The sequence below is a fragment of the Neofelis nebulosa genome, chromosome 2, assembly GCF_028018385.1.
Source record: "Neofelis nebulosa isolate mNeoNeb1 chromosome 2, mNeoNeb1.pri, whole genome shotgun sequence".
Classification (NCBI taxonomy): Eukaryota; Metazoa; Chordata; class Mammalia; order Carnivora; family Felidae; genus Neofelis; species Neofelis nebulosa.
The window spans coordinates 26,612,943-26,627,638 of record NC_080783.1 but is presented as its reverse complement, the minus strand read 5'-3'; the positions used below and the strand labels follow the sequence as shown (position 1 = coordinate 26,627,638).

At 37.3% G+C, this 14,696-nt stretch overlaps 1 protein-coding gene across 2 annotated transcripts in view; it reads right to left on the bottom strand.

Annotated features, from left to right (window-relative positions):
* Window positions 1–14,696, bottom strand: part of ACADL (acyl-CoA dehydrogenase long chain) — a 52,448-nt gene that overhangs the window by 18,657 nt on the left and 19,095 nt on the right. For both annotated transcript variants that reach the window (XM_058706248.1, XM_058706239.1), the window contains 4 exons: window positions 10,186–10,252; window positions 5,071–5,235; window positions 4,178–4,279; window positions 2,963–3,076 (listed from right to left, as the gene is read on the bottom strand). In XM_058706248.1, coding sequence (XP_058562231.1) covers window positions 2,963–3,076; window positions 4,178–4,279; window positions 5,071–5,235; window positions 10,186–10,252 — 448 coding nt within the window. The remainder of the gene's footprint in view (window positions 1–2,962; window positions 3,077–4,177; window positions 4,280–5,070; window positions 5,236–10,185; window positions 10,253–14,696) is intronic.

Here is a 14,696-nt window from a genome sequence, read left to right as displayed (position 1 = left end):
TTTTCAACGTTTTTATTTATTTTTGGGACAGAGAGAGACAGAGCATGAACGGGGGAGGGGCAGAGAGAGAGGGAGACACAGAATCGGAAACAGGCTCCAGGCTCCAAGCCATCAGCCCAGAGCCTGACGTGGGGCTCGAACTCACAGACCGCGAGATCGTGACCTGGCTGAAGTCGGACGCTTAACCGACTGCGCCACCCAGGCGCCCCTCCTGAGGGGTTCTAAATGCCTGAGGGGAAGAGGGCAATCACTGAGAATCACTCATAGGTATAAATTAATGATATGCAAATTAAAAGGAATTTACAGTATAAAATCCTCACTCTGTTTTTGTATAAAGTCAATTCTTTTAACTATTTTTTTAAATGTTTATTTATTTGTTTTGAGAGACAGAGAGAGAACACGAGTGGGGGAGAGGCAGAGAGAGAGAGAGAGGGAGAGGGAGAGAGAGAATCTCAAGCAGGCTCTGCACTGAAGTGTGGAGCCTGACCCAGGGCTCGAACTCCTGAACTGCAAGATCATGACCTCAGCCCAAATCAAGTATTAGATGCTTAACTGACTGAGCCACCCAGGCACCTCTAAAATCCTTACTCTTTTTAAAAATTTTTTTATTATTTTTTCCTTTAAGTTTATTTATTTATTTTGAGAGAGACGGAGCACAAGCTGAGGAGGGGCAGAGAGAAAAAGAGAATCCCCAGCAGACTCTGCAGGGTCAGTGCAGAGCCCGATGTGGGGCTTGAACTCACAATACTGTGTGATCGTGACCTGAACCGAAGTCAGATTCTCAACCGACTGAGCTACCCAGGCAACCCTAAAATCCTTACTCTTAAGGAAATCACAATTTAGGAAAGTCAAGTCATACTGCTTTTTTAAAATGTTTTCTAAAGTGTGTGCCTCATGTTTACAGATTCAGAACAACTATTTTTGGATCTGTTATGCCAATAAGAAAGTTAGGATCTAAAGAAGCTTTTTCAGAATGGAAAAAAGTTACTTTGATGAACAACGGAATAGGTTCCCTTTATTGGAACAAAATAGAAGACGACATTACATAAGGCAAAAATAGCAAACTGTAATGAGTGCTAAATTTGCCAGGCAATATTCTGACCACTTTGTGTATATTATCTCAGCTAATCCTCACAGCAATTCTATAAGGTAGCTACGGATATCATTCACATCTTGCAAATAAGAAAATGTTTTCTAGAGAGATCATACAACCTGACTAGACCACGGAGATCCAAGTAACTGAGCTAGGACTTAAAAATGACTGAAGTTAATTCCATAAAGCTGGTCCTCAAAGGCTACCAAAGTGTTTCATCTCCGCCTTGCCCTTCACAAAGCCCTTCATAAGCCATTCCACTTGAAACTGTTTAGGTAGATTTCCAACTCCAGGTTTTTTGCTGGCAAAATGTTGAAGCAACTTTATGGCTAAATTGTTTATAAACTTTTCTTTCATTTAAGAAGAAACTAGAGTCTAATATTTGATTGGCATGGTTAGTGATTATGGCCACCTTATGCTGAGTTTTTTGGCAAATACCTTAAACTTCCTTGCAAAACCTTAAACAATCATCCACCTTCTCTGTGTGTGATCATCAACAGCTAAATCCTTCTAGTAAATCTAAAACACAAAAAAGCAGAAGGTACCACTATACACCCATAATCATTAACCTCATCTGAGTCCTCAATACTGCTCACAGCCTTATTATATTTCTCTAGTTAGTTCAGTCTCTTACTTTGAAAGGGTATTTCAAATATTCCTCTCTCTCCATGGACACCTGCATGCCCCCTTCACTCACCTTTTTCAAGAGCTGAGTTTCCCTATGTTATTTAAGGAAAATGGAAGTCTTCATAAAGAGCTTTTGCAATTTTCTACCAACAGAGCTAAGTGTCTGACTGAACCCATACCCATTCTTTCCTCTTTTCTTCCCGTTACAACGGAGGAAACACCTCTGCGGTGGAGGTGGGAAGGACTACTTTTCCATATGCTTTCGCACCCACATCCTGATTCTTTCTCAAATATCATAGCAGTTTTCTTCTTCATATCTACAATCTTTCTTTCTTTACTAAATCCTTTCTCTAGGTATTAAAACATGCTCCCAGGGGCACCTGGGTGGCTCAAGTTGGTTAAGAGTCAGCTCCTAACCAACTTCACCTCAGGTCATGATTTGAGGTTTGTGAGTTCAAGCCCCACGACGGGCTCTGCGCTGACAGCTCAGAGCCTGAAGCCTGCTTCAGCTTCTATGTCCCCCTCTCTCTCTCCCCCTCCCCTGCTTGCTCTCTCTCTACTCCTCTCCTGCTTGCTCTCTCTCTGTCGCTTAAAAATAAACATTAAAAAGTTTTTTTAAAAAAGTGCTTCCAGCATTCTTATCCTAATAATAACAAAAAACCTTAAATCTTACAAATATGTCACTTGACCTCAAGATTCTACCTGTCACCCGCCATCCTCTTCTTACTCCCTAGTAACCCACCTACCATTCACAGCCAAACTCAGGAAAGAGCTGTGTGCCATCAGTATCTTTACTTCCTCATTTCCATTTACCCCTTTACTTACTCTGGCCTGGTGCAACCACACTCTAGTCCGTTATCAGCTCCCTATTGCGATGTCCAATGGGCACTCTTGATTCTCATCTTGTTTTCCCTTTAAGCAACCTGTGGCCCTACTCCTGCCTACTTGAAATCTCCTTTTCTCTTGGCTTCTATGACCCTACTTGCTTGATTTGCTTTTTTCTTTCTAGTCCTTCATTCTGTGTTGTCTTTGCTGGTTTTTCCCTACTAGTCCACCTTTAAATACTAAATTTTTCTCAGGACTCTGTCCTAGGACCTCTTATCTTACTCTCTACTCTTTATCCCTCAATGGTCTCATCCACCTCAATGGATTCTAATACCACCTCTATGAGAGTTATTCCATATTTGTGTTTAGATGAGGAAACTGATGTCACTCAATACTAAATCATGACAATAAGCTTACCTGTAGATGTGCAACTGTTTTCCCAAAAGCTTTTCTTTGTCTAACGTAATTCCTGGTTTCTTCGAACATGAATTCACTGGCTGAAAGTCCCATTTCAGCAATCACTAGCCTTTCCTATAACCCAAAATTAGGTCTTAAGCATCATTCTAATTCCACAAGATTTTGATGATAATAAATTCAATAAATAATCGTTATAAAACTCCTAAAAGTTAATTTATTTCTTAATTCTATAAGAAAATGCTCCCATAGATTTATAAGAATATTGGACATAGCCATAGTAATTCTTTAAAACAAATCCTTTATTTTTATAAATGTCTGTCTTTACTACATATACATATATACATAATTTATTTAATTCCTTCATCAGTCATCTATGAGAAAAGAAACATGAAATTGTTGACTTTTATTTATTGATCTCTGCACACTGCATATTCTAATAGGTCTATGGAAATCAACCTTTTAAAGTGGATAGGTTAAATTCTGCCTACTAGTATCCATGGTCAGTTTAAATCCATCTTGCTGGTGATTTTTCTATTCTATTCTATTTCCATGGCAGTATTCCTAACCTTGTCCCCAATTTAGCCCAGGCTGTGGCAGTCACTAGACAAATGCACCTATGTTTCTATGCTGGCACGTGAGGTTCAACAATCATGTAGGCACTACACTCCAAAAACACAGATGTGAGAGCTAACTATGATGGACTAAAACTTTTCGGTATGATGATTCCTTGGTATCATTAAAAAAAAAAAATCCTGCCAAATATTTTGGCTGATATTTCCTTACAAGGAGATAAGAATTCTTGACTTGTAGTTAAGAAGCTAAAATCATTCTAAGAAGGTATCACAGAACTAAAATACCTAATTTTCCTACTCATTTATAAGCTCTGATTGGATACCCTTGAGTTCAGTTGTTTACTTATCTAGGCTACAAAACTCAGGTTTTTTGTTGGTTGGTTGGTTGGTTTATGTAGGCTCCACAGCCCACAATGTGGGGCCTGAAGTCATGACCCTGAGATCAAGATCTGAGCTGAGATTAAGAGTCAGATGCTTCACTGACTGAGCCATCTGGGCACCCCAAGAAGTCAGGGTTTTTTTCAACTTTAACTTTACTCAAATGATTGGCTATGTCACAAGTTTTATATGCACGAATTTACATAGTTCTATTTCATACCACTTTATTAACTAATCAAAAGGTGGAATATTTAATAATTCTGACCTGTGGAAGTTCTTGCATGAGGTGATAGAAGCCTTTATTCTCTTCTCCAAGTAGGGCACTAGCTGGTAACCGTACATCTTCAAAGAATAATTCTGCAGTATCCTAAGGGATCACACAATTAAGTACAGAATGATCTCACTTAAATCTCCCAACACTCTAATGAGGTGACTATTATTTCCATTTAAGAAAACAAAAACAAGAACAAAAGAAACTGGAAGCCAAGTTGGAATAGTTAATGAATACATCTAGTAGGTAATAAACCATGGATTCAAACCCAGATCCATTTGATTCTAAAAATTTGTGGCTTTCCCACTGCAATACACTGTCATTTTTCTTTTTGGTAATGAAAAAGCTACCAAATAATTACCAAATAATAGAAAAATATTTTCTGCTTTTATTCCATAATTTTCTTCAATCAATTTAATAGAAGGTCTATTAACATATAATTTTGCCATTTCTGAAGCAGATATTCAAAATATGCTGATTCACTTCCACTGCTGAACAACAGAGATAATTTGGATAAATGGAATAAATCTCTCTTACCATTTCTTTTCTTTTTTTCTTTTTAACATTTGTTTGTTTGTAGAGAGCAAGCACGAGTGCGGGAGGGACAGAGAGAGAGTGGGAGAGAAAGAATCCCAACCAGGCTCTGTGCTGACAGCACAGAGCCTGATGCAGGGCTCAAATTCACAAACTGTGAGATCATAACCTGAGTTGAAATCAAGAGTCAGAAACTTAATCAACTGAGCCTCCCAGCACCCCTCTCTTTCCATTTCTGAAAAGCATATTTTAGGAATCTGGCATAGGAAGGTATGATTTGCTATATGTAGTTCCATAAAGTATATTTGAGTACATGCAATTATTTATAATTAATAATTCATATTGTGACTTACCTGGGCTTTTAGTCCCATTTTATGTAGCTTTCGTCCCTTGATAAATCCTTTCATTCCATTTTCCACCAGAAAAAGGCTAATGCCATGGGCAGGAGAGTGAGCTTCACGATTTGTGATTGCCACTACGATCACAATGTCACTTAGCTGCCCATTACTGATGAATACCTGCAAACCCCAAATTTACGGTGACACTTCACAACAAACCAGGTCGATGTTTAAGTCATGATGGGAGGAAAGTATATTCAAGAAGACTAAACCAGACAAGACATGCTTTATGCCTCTCTTTGTACTCTACCCAAATATCTTCAGTGTTGATTATTCATATATGAGGCTATTAAAAAGTACAGGGAAAACAACCCATTACTTCAAAGAATGAAGTCAGTACATTTTCATTCCATAATTAATACTGTAAATAATGAACAGAGCTTATTATGTCTTTTCTAAATTAAAGCAAAATACTCTATGATAACTATATGATAAACTATATTTTAGAAAGAAACTGCAGATGAGAAAAAGGAATCTGTTCTAAATGGCAACATTAAAGTATTTGTACTCTCACAACAGTTTTTGCAAAGGCATGGATTTGATTTTGATGATGGATGTCCTACTTCTTTCCAAATGGCCTCAATAAGGAGATAATGATTAAAGAGGGATAAAATAACATACTAAATAAGAGATATTAGATTACCAGATGATATTTATTTATCAAACAAATATACCCAGCACAAATTATTAACTTATTCTGTGCCTTTCTTGGGTCACCTCAAGCACTTCCATGGCTTTAATTACCATCTATCTGCTAATGACTCCAAATCTTTAAGTGAAATTTCTTGCTAAGTTTCAGACCTGTATACCTACCTGCCTCTGGAGAATCCACCTGATGACTCTTGGGTAGAACATATCTTTTCCTACCATTAACTCTTAACTAATCTTGAATATAAATCTATTTTTCCTATCTCAGTGAATGGTGCCAAAAAAAAAAAAATCATGTTATCATCTTGCTTCATATTCAATTTGACTTCTAATTCTCTCTAATCCATTTCAATACTTTATGAATCCACTCACTTCCTTCCTCTTCTATTGCCATTACCTTATTTTGGGGCCTCATCATTTCTTACATTCCTACAACTGATGTCCCTGCACCTCTATTATTCATCATGATCTCAGAGACCTTTTTTACAATGGAATCTAATCATATCATTTTCATATTTTGAAATCTCTGAATAGCTCATAATAGGCCTCAGGATAAACTGTAAACCTTTAGGAAGACATATAAAACTCATCAAGAACTGGCACTAGCTTATCAGTCCAACCTTATCTTTTATCTCATTTTTCTCATTCCCTGTCCTCAGGTCAACTCCACTGAACTATTTGCTATCCTTTCTATTCTAAGGTCTTCTTTACCTATGTGTCTTCAGAAATCTTGTTTCCTCCACTGGGTGGCTGTTTCCCAACGCTGCTAGGATAAATCCTACCATTCTGGACTAAAGTCTTCCCAAATTCTCCAGGCCAGGTTAAGAGCTCCTGTAAGCACTCTGAATTCACCACCATCTTAGCATTTATCAAACTGTATTCAAATGATCTATTCTTGTCTCTATCCCTTTGAAATGCTAGGAGTATAAAATGGCATCGGTTACTTCTATCACCTAACATCTATGCCCTTTATAAGATTTATGTTCTCAAATCCACAGTGCTGTACATAAAAATAATGGGAAATAAGCCAATGATGTTAGTGTTGTCTACATGATAGCAAGTGAAGGCCGTGGTGGTGGCCTGGTTATAAGTGACACAACAATCAGAGACCCTCAACATTTCTCTCTACAAGGAACTCCTCAAGGGCAGGGACTATCATCAGTGCTTAGAGTAGTGTTTGGCATATAGAAGGCTTTCAAGGATGTTTGCTGAATAAATGAGAAAAATGTGTTCCTAGAAAAAAAAATTATACATCATGGCCAATGTATTTTTTTCTACAGTATTGCTCCATTATACCACTTGCTCAAAAACCTTTCAAGTCTCCCAATTTCATATTTTTCTAAGAGAATAATGACCATCTGTGTAGGTGCACAGTTGAATTGCTGAAATAGTGCTTTTCTGTTCTGAATCGCATGTCCAGGAATTAGTGTCTATAAGCTCTAAATCCACGGCCTCAGACATATATTAACAGAGGTTATTATAGATAAAAGACAAACAATGGAATGAAAGGAAGGGAGGAGCTGTTTATACGAAAAAAATTGTTCACTTTAACACCCTGACTTCAATTTGGAAAAAGTGAATAGAATTCTTCAACAGTTTTTCTTAGACACAATTATGGAAGAAGGTTAATCGATTCTGAACCATTTCTGCAAGAGTCCAACAGAAGGCGAGTATTTCCAGCATGACTGCTTTCCTTTTCTTATAAGAAAATTCTCTTTGTAAAAGGACTTTCTCAATTTTGTTCTTAATTATGACAGTCAAAACTCTTAATAGGGCTGGGATTATCCCTACTGAGGGCCATCATTTTTTTGGGTATTGAATGTTTATAAGTTCATTGTAGACGTTATATATAGTATATTGTTATAAAGAAAAAACAAAAAAAATCCTCAAGTCCGTCATGTAGATATCATTATGAATTTCCTTTCTGTTTTTTTTTTCCTTTTAACATAGTTGAAATGTATGTGCATTTTGTTACTTAGCTGAAATCTAGGTGTATAAAAGTTAATATGATCTCTTCACTTAATTATTTTCCTAAGCCATTAAAAACTTTGTGTCGACACTTTGATGGGCACATCTTAGGGTCATTTTTTTAAAGTTTATTTATTTGTGGGTGGGGGGGGGGAGGGAAGGGCAGAGAGAGGGAAGAGAAAGAATCCCAAGACACAGGGATTGGTCTCTCGAACCATGAGATCACGACCTGAGCCGAAATCAAGAGTTCATGCTTAACCTACTGAGCCACAAGGCACCCCTTAGGTCATCTTATTGAGGTACTATATTCACTTACGTATTCCTTTACTTTTGCTTCCTTTCAATTTTTTGTTATTTCTAATAGAGGTTTGGACATAGTCAGTGGAGTTTTCTTGGGTGGTTCCCACAGAAGAACTGCTAACAAAGCTGGAGTCATAAGAGAATGTGTTTCCCATTTGATCAAATATCTTAGTCTTCTGTGGCCCTCTGTGTGCAGAGTTAAGTGATTATTACACTGGAATCATCTTTATTATAATCTTTATTATACATCTTTACTATAATCCTTAAGACAAATAGTTTAGACTAAAATTTCTAACAGTTGTGGGGAATAAGCTTAGGAATTCCCTGAGGTTGCACCAATGGCTTAACAAGGCATAAGGAATTAGAAACCCACAGAATGAACACACCCAAGTTTGGCTAAATAAGATTAGGTAAACAAAATTAGGTAAATAAGTTGCAAAGGCCCCCAGTATAGGAGAAAGGTATAGAAATGGGAAATCTCAGGATGTTTTCATCATCCAAAATGAGGTAAACAAGATTAGGTATTCAGGGTGAAAATTGCCCCCCCCCCCCCAAGTTAGTACAATAACAGAAAGCTGCTTTCACAGGAAGGAAGGACAAAAACAGGAAAACAGGACTTTGGACCACAGGAGGATGAAGTTGCCCAGAGCTGGAGCTAATTAGCAAAAGAAAGATGCCTTGCTGACCCTGAGGTAGCATGCTCTGTCCTTCTTGTCCCCTAGGCCAGTTTAGGTAAACAGAGGTGGTGCCTCATGTCTTCTGTAAACAACTTTCCACCCAGCTCCAGGTTTAGTGTTGACCCAAACCCTTAACACTGAATATCTTCAAAACCCCCTTTCCCTCATGCCCATGAGTTCATGTTCACGATTTCATTGTCTCTTTGTGTAAGTCCATCACGCTTGTAAGCCTTCTGGTCCTAATAAAAATGGAGCAAGGACCCTTATTCGGCACTCTCGTCTCCTCCCTGACATTAGCCTCTCTCACATTTCAATCCTGCATCTGCTCTCTTGCTGGACAAGAGAGAACACCAGACCTAGAGTCTATGACAAAAAGTATGTTTGGGAAAATACTAGTGACTCAATCTATAAAGATAATTTCCTAGGGCATAAGACATACTATACCAAACTTTTAGAGGTTTATAATGCACATTAGCATGTCAAAGAGTGAGAAGTTGCACACATTTTCTAAATTTATTTGACACCACAAATACTGGTTTTTTGTGTAACAACTATGAAACTAGATTATGAAATGGTCTTTAGACCTGGGCTGCTCAAAATGTGTTCTTCAGACCCATTCCAGTCCATAAACTGCTATTAGTCCTTGACAACGTAAGTACAGAAATCAAGGCTGTTTACAAAATTGAGAGCAATTTGACAGTAGCACAACATTCAAACTTGTGATTTTGTAAATGCAAAGGTATTAGTCTAAAACTAATTAGAAGTTTTTAAAAAATTCAAAGAAAACAAACGTAAATTAGTTCTTCAACAGGCTTTGAAACAATTTTCAGAAAGACCTCCTTAGTTGCAGAAAATAAACATCTTTCCTTCACTTAACACTCAGTCAACAATAAATATTTACTGAGTGTATACCAGACACAGTTTTAGGTAAACAAAATCCTCTGTCATCAGTGATATTAGATTCTAAGGGATGTATTTACTCCTAAGTCCATCTGTAACCTTAACTGGAGGGGCTTTCCAATTCATCTAGGCTGATGTGACTCTCAGAAGGGCTCTCAAATTCTATCAAAGCTATCCTTCTTTCCTAAGAACTTTTGAAAGTCTTCTTGATATTTATAAGAAAATCTTATCTCCAATTTTTCACAAACATCAAGTTTATTAATTATCGTTTGTCTCATATTTGGACAATGTGAGCCTCTCCTTCCCCTTTTCTGGCTTGATAAGGGCCGTTTGGACAGTAAAACATTTGCCATAATAGTGAGGGGAGCATGTAAAATGGAACATACAAGAAGAACAGATCTCATGTAATATAAATGTTGCAAAGTTCACATTGTCCCCCAAACAAAACAACTTAAGTAAATTCAATTCTTACATGAGTCCATAGAATGAGACAATCAATAATGAGCAGTCTTTGAGACACTGTTACTTGTGGCATGGACTCTGGAGAGAAGGGCTATGGGAGCCCCTCTTTACATACCTTGCTTCCATTGAGAATCCAGTCACTCCCATCCCTTTTGGCATTTGTTCTTATTCCTTGCAAATCACTATAATTTTTTAAATAATAAAGGAAAATTCATTAGTTGGTAAAAACTGAGTTATTCAAGGGGCGCCTGGGTGGCGCAGTCGGTTAAGCCTCCGACTTCAGCCAGGTCACGATCTCGCGGTCCGTGAGTTCGAGCCCCGTGTCAGGCTCTGGGCTGATGGCTCGGAGCCTGGAGCCTGTTTCCGATTCTGTGTCTCCCTCTCTCTCTGCCCCTCCCCCGTTCATGCTTTGTCTCTCTCTGTCCCAAAAATAAAAAAAAAAAACAAAAAACAAAAAAACGTTGAAAACTGAGTTATTCAAGTATTGTTGTATAAGTATGCATATAATGTGCTAATTCAAACTGTTCATACTATGAAAAGAATTGACTTCTAACTAACATTAAGAATGTTCACACAAATGTACTGAAAAACCACATCTGATGTATTATATTCTAAACCACTTACACAAATGAATATATGATTAAGATTACATAAAGTAGCCAGATTTTATAAAGCATAAAAACTCCCAAGTAGATCCCCAAATTGGACTCAGATAGCATCTCAAAGCCCACTATATTTGAAATTATTTGCCACCATATATCTGCCTCCCTCTATTCACCTTGATTCCTTCCCTTATCTCTATTGATCAAAAGTTAGCTATTTAAAAGACTTACGTCTCAAATGCTTCCCTTAACAAGACTGATCTAAAAGTAGATTAGATTATTTTTTCTAAGTATAAAATAAACAAATATCCATAGTTAAAATACAAAAGATAGACAATATTTCTGACAAAGAAAAAATACTGAAAAAAAAACTTACTTCCTGGAATAAACATTTCTAAAATACATCCTTCCAGAATTTTTCAGTGAAAATAGATAAACACATATACATATTTTTATAAAACCAGAGCCATACATATGATTTTGACCTCTTAATAATATCTAATGTTTTTCTATACTTTCATTTCTATCAATGGCATAGAATTACATTGTATAGCTTTATCATTTTTTAAAAACAATCTATTATTGAATACTTAGTTTTCCATTTTCATAAATATCCTACAATGAATACCATCATGTATAAATAGTCTACATCACTATTTCTGATTCTTCTTCTTGAATATGGTCTTTATATTGTAAGTCAGTATGAAATATTAGTTCTTAAAATCAATACATGGCTTATTAAAATACTTGTTCTATACAGGGACATATCAAAAGTAACAAAGGTAATGACACAGCTCAGTTTGTGGATTAAAAAAAGCTTTTGAATGGTAAACATGAAACATTAAAAATATACTACTAACATATATACTACTTAGTATTGCCAAGAATTCAGACCCTTACAATAATCGTATTAAGTAAGTATCACTGATACAGACATTGAGGTTCAGAGATTTCACCCACAATCACACAGCTGGTGTCAGAATACTCTGGATCCAATGTCATCATAGATTAGCTCTATGAGTTTGGTTAAAATACTTCATTTCTCATTTTCTGTTCTCCTTTACATAGGAATCACAGTATATCTTCATATAGATTATTGTGATAGTCCAAACAGAAAATCAACATGAAAGATACAAAATGTTAAGGTATCCTACAAATACACATAATTACACATTAAGGAGTCTCCTATGTACGTGGAAAGGAAAAGAGGCAGGGATACTCTGAATCTTTTCTAGCAAACTCCACCTTTTTTTGGTGAAGGCCAAATGAAAGCAAGAATGTAAGAGTGGCCAAGTTGTTCCTAAAATCCAGCACAACAAACCATCTCCCATCTTTATTCCTTCTCTCCCACATGCTTTTTCTTTCTTTCTTTTGGAAGTCCTGAACACTCAAACACTCTTCTGCATCTGCCGTCTTCCTTCACTCCTGCACTCACTCATATGGCCCCTTTGCTCGGCTCTAAATACCTGACCAAGGGGCGCCTGGGTGGCTCAGTCGGTTAAGCGTCCGACTTCGGCTCAGGTCACGATCTCGCGGTCCGTGAGTTCAAGCCCCGCGTCGGGCTCTGGGCCGATGGCTCAGAGCCTGGAGCCTGCTTCCGATTCTGTGTCTCCCCCTCTCTCTGACCCTCCCCCGTTCATGCTCTGTCTCTCTCTGTCTCAAAAATAAATAAACGTTAAAAAAAAAATTAAAAAAAAAAAATAAATAAATACCTGACCAATTTGCTACCCTTCCATCACTTGTACCAGCCTTCCAAACCATCTGCCTCTTTTCTCCATTCTCCTTCTCAGTTTCCATCTTAAGCATATTCACCTAACCCCAGATGAGGACAGAGAATTTAAATAAGCACAAATCAAGCAGCCTTTGTTTGCTTGTGTAAGTTGGGGACAAGTTAGGATCTCTGATTTATATTGCCTCTAAGTGAGAACTAGCGTTCAGTGGGTTGGAACAGGAACATACTGTTCCAGAGCTAGCATGATGTAATCCAAATTTTGGTCAGTCAGTCACTTATCTTAGAAAAATTATCTAACTTAAAAGCAAAGGAAGATTAAATTTTTATTTCTTTTAGATCACATTTTTAGGCAAAAGAAGCAAACAAAAACCTTTTACCTTTGGCAAAACTAAGAATCAGGATTGGCCTGTAATAATAGGTTTATATTTGGGAAGGAGAAATACAATTTAAGCACCTTGCCAAGTCACACTATGGAGCGCTAAGCCATTTAAAAATAAACAGCAGTGTCAGAAAAGCTGTGTAAAACATGAGGGCCTGATCTTTGCAGAAACAAGCCTTGGGTTTTCAATTACTGCTTCTGCCACACCTTTAGGTTGTTGCTCTGCACTGCCTGTTTCCCGTTGGCCTAGAAGTTGCTGTTCCCTTCAACATAAACCCTTCCCCTTACTGTGCTGGCCTGTCACAGCACAGTACTGTCTCTCTCTACACTCTCTTTCACCACAAACTCTGAAAGATTAGTCTGTGTTCTCTACATCTGATTTCTCAATACCCAACTCTCTTCCAAAGTAGCCTCTCCTCTCTACTGAAATGACGATCTTTCGATTTTCAGGCAGTGGCCTGCCATGACCTTTTCTCAACCCTCAACATTTTTGTGGCCTCGACATTATTAACTTCTCACTCCTGTCCTATCACCTTTTCAAAGTCACTTCACCTCATGCTCATGACAGAGCACTGGTGTAGATCTCCTTCAGACTCCATCCTTTTGTCTCTGTGGCTGCCTTTTGTACAGTTCCAAAGGAAGCATAATGCCCAAGGTTTCCTGTCTGCTCTCCTTGTCATCCTTGAGGGTCAGGTCCCACTATGTGGAAGCTCCTCCCCTCCATTCTTGCAGTTGGTTCTTTCTCATTTGTCACATCTCACTTTATTATTTTTTAATGTAGTAATATAGGTGTTTATTTTATTTATTAAGTTTTTAATTTTAATTCTAGTAAATAGATAGTGTTATATTAATTTCAGGTATACAATATAGTGATTCAATAATTTTATGTGTTATTCAGTGTTCATCATGATAGGTGCACTACTTACTCCCCATTGCCTATCTCACCCATCCCCCTCACCTCCCTCTGGTAAGCCATCAGTTGGTTCTCTATAGTTAAGAGTTTTTTCTCAGTTTGTCTCTCTCTGTCTTTCTTTTTTCCCTTTGCTCATTTGTTTTGTTTTTTAAATGTCACATATGAGTGAAATCATACAGTATTTGTCTTTGACTTATTTCACTTAGCATTATACTCTCTAGCTCTGTTCATATTGTTGCAAAGGGCAAGATTTCATTCTTTTTTATGGCTAAGAAATATTCCGAAGTACATAAATATATACCACTTCTTTATCCATTCATCTATCAATGGACACTTGGGCTGCTCCCATAATGTGGCTATTATAAATAATGCTGCAATAAACAGAGGGAGATATATTCCTTTGAGTTAGCATTTTTGTAATTTTTGGGTAATTGCCTACTAGTGCAATTACTGGATTGTAGGATAGTCCTATTTTTAATTTTTTGAGGAAACTCCATACTGTTTTCCATAGTGGCTACACCAGTTTGCATTCCCAGTGAGAATGCATGAAGGTTCCTTTTTCTCATCTTCACCTACACTTGTGGATTCTTATGTTTTTTGACCTAGCCATTCTGACAGGTGTTAGATGATATCTCATTGTAGTTTTGACTTACATTTCTGTGATGATGAATGATGTTGAGCATCCTTTCATGTGTCTGTTGGTCATCTGTATGTCTTTGGATAAATATCTGTTCATGTCTTCTGCCCATTTTCAAATTGGATTGTTTGGTCTTAGGGTGTTGAGTTGTAGAAGTTCTTTATGTATTTTGGATACTAATCTTTTATTGGATATGTCATTTGCAAATATCTTCTCCCATTCAGTGAGTTGTCTTTTAGTTTGGTTGATTGTTTCCTTTGCTGTAAAGGAGCTTTGTATTCTGATGTAGTCCCAATAGTTTATTTTTGCTATGTTGATATGGCTGATGTCAGAGAAATTACTGCCTGTGCTCTCTTCTAGGAT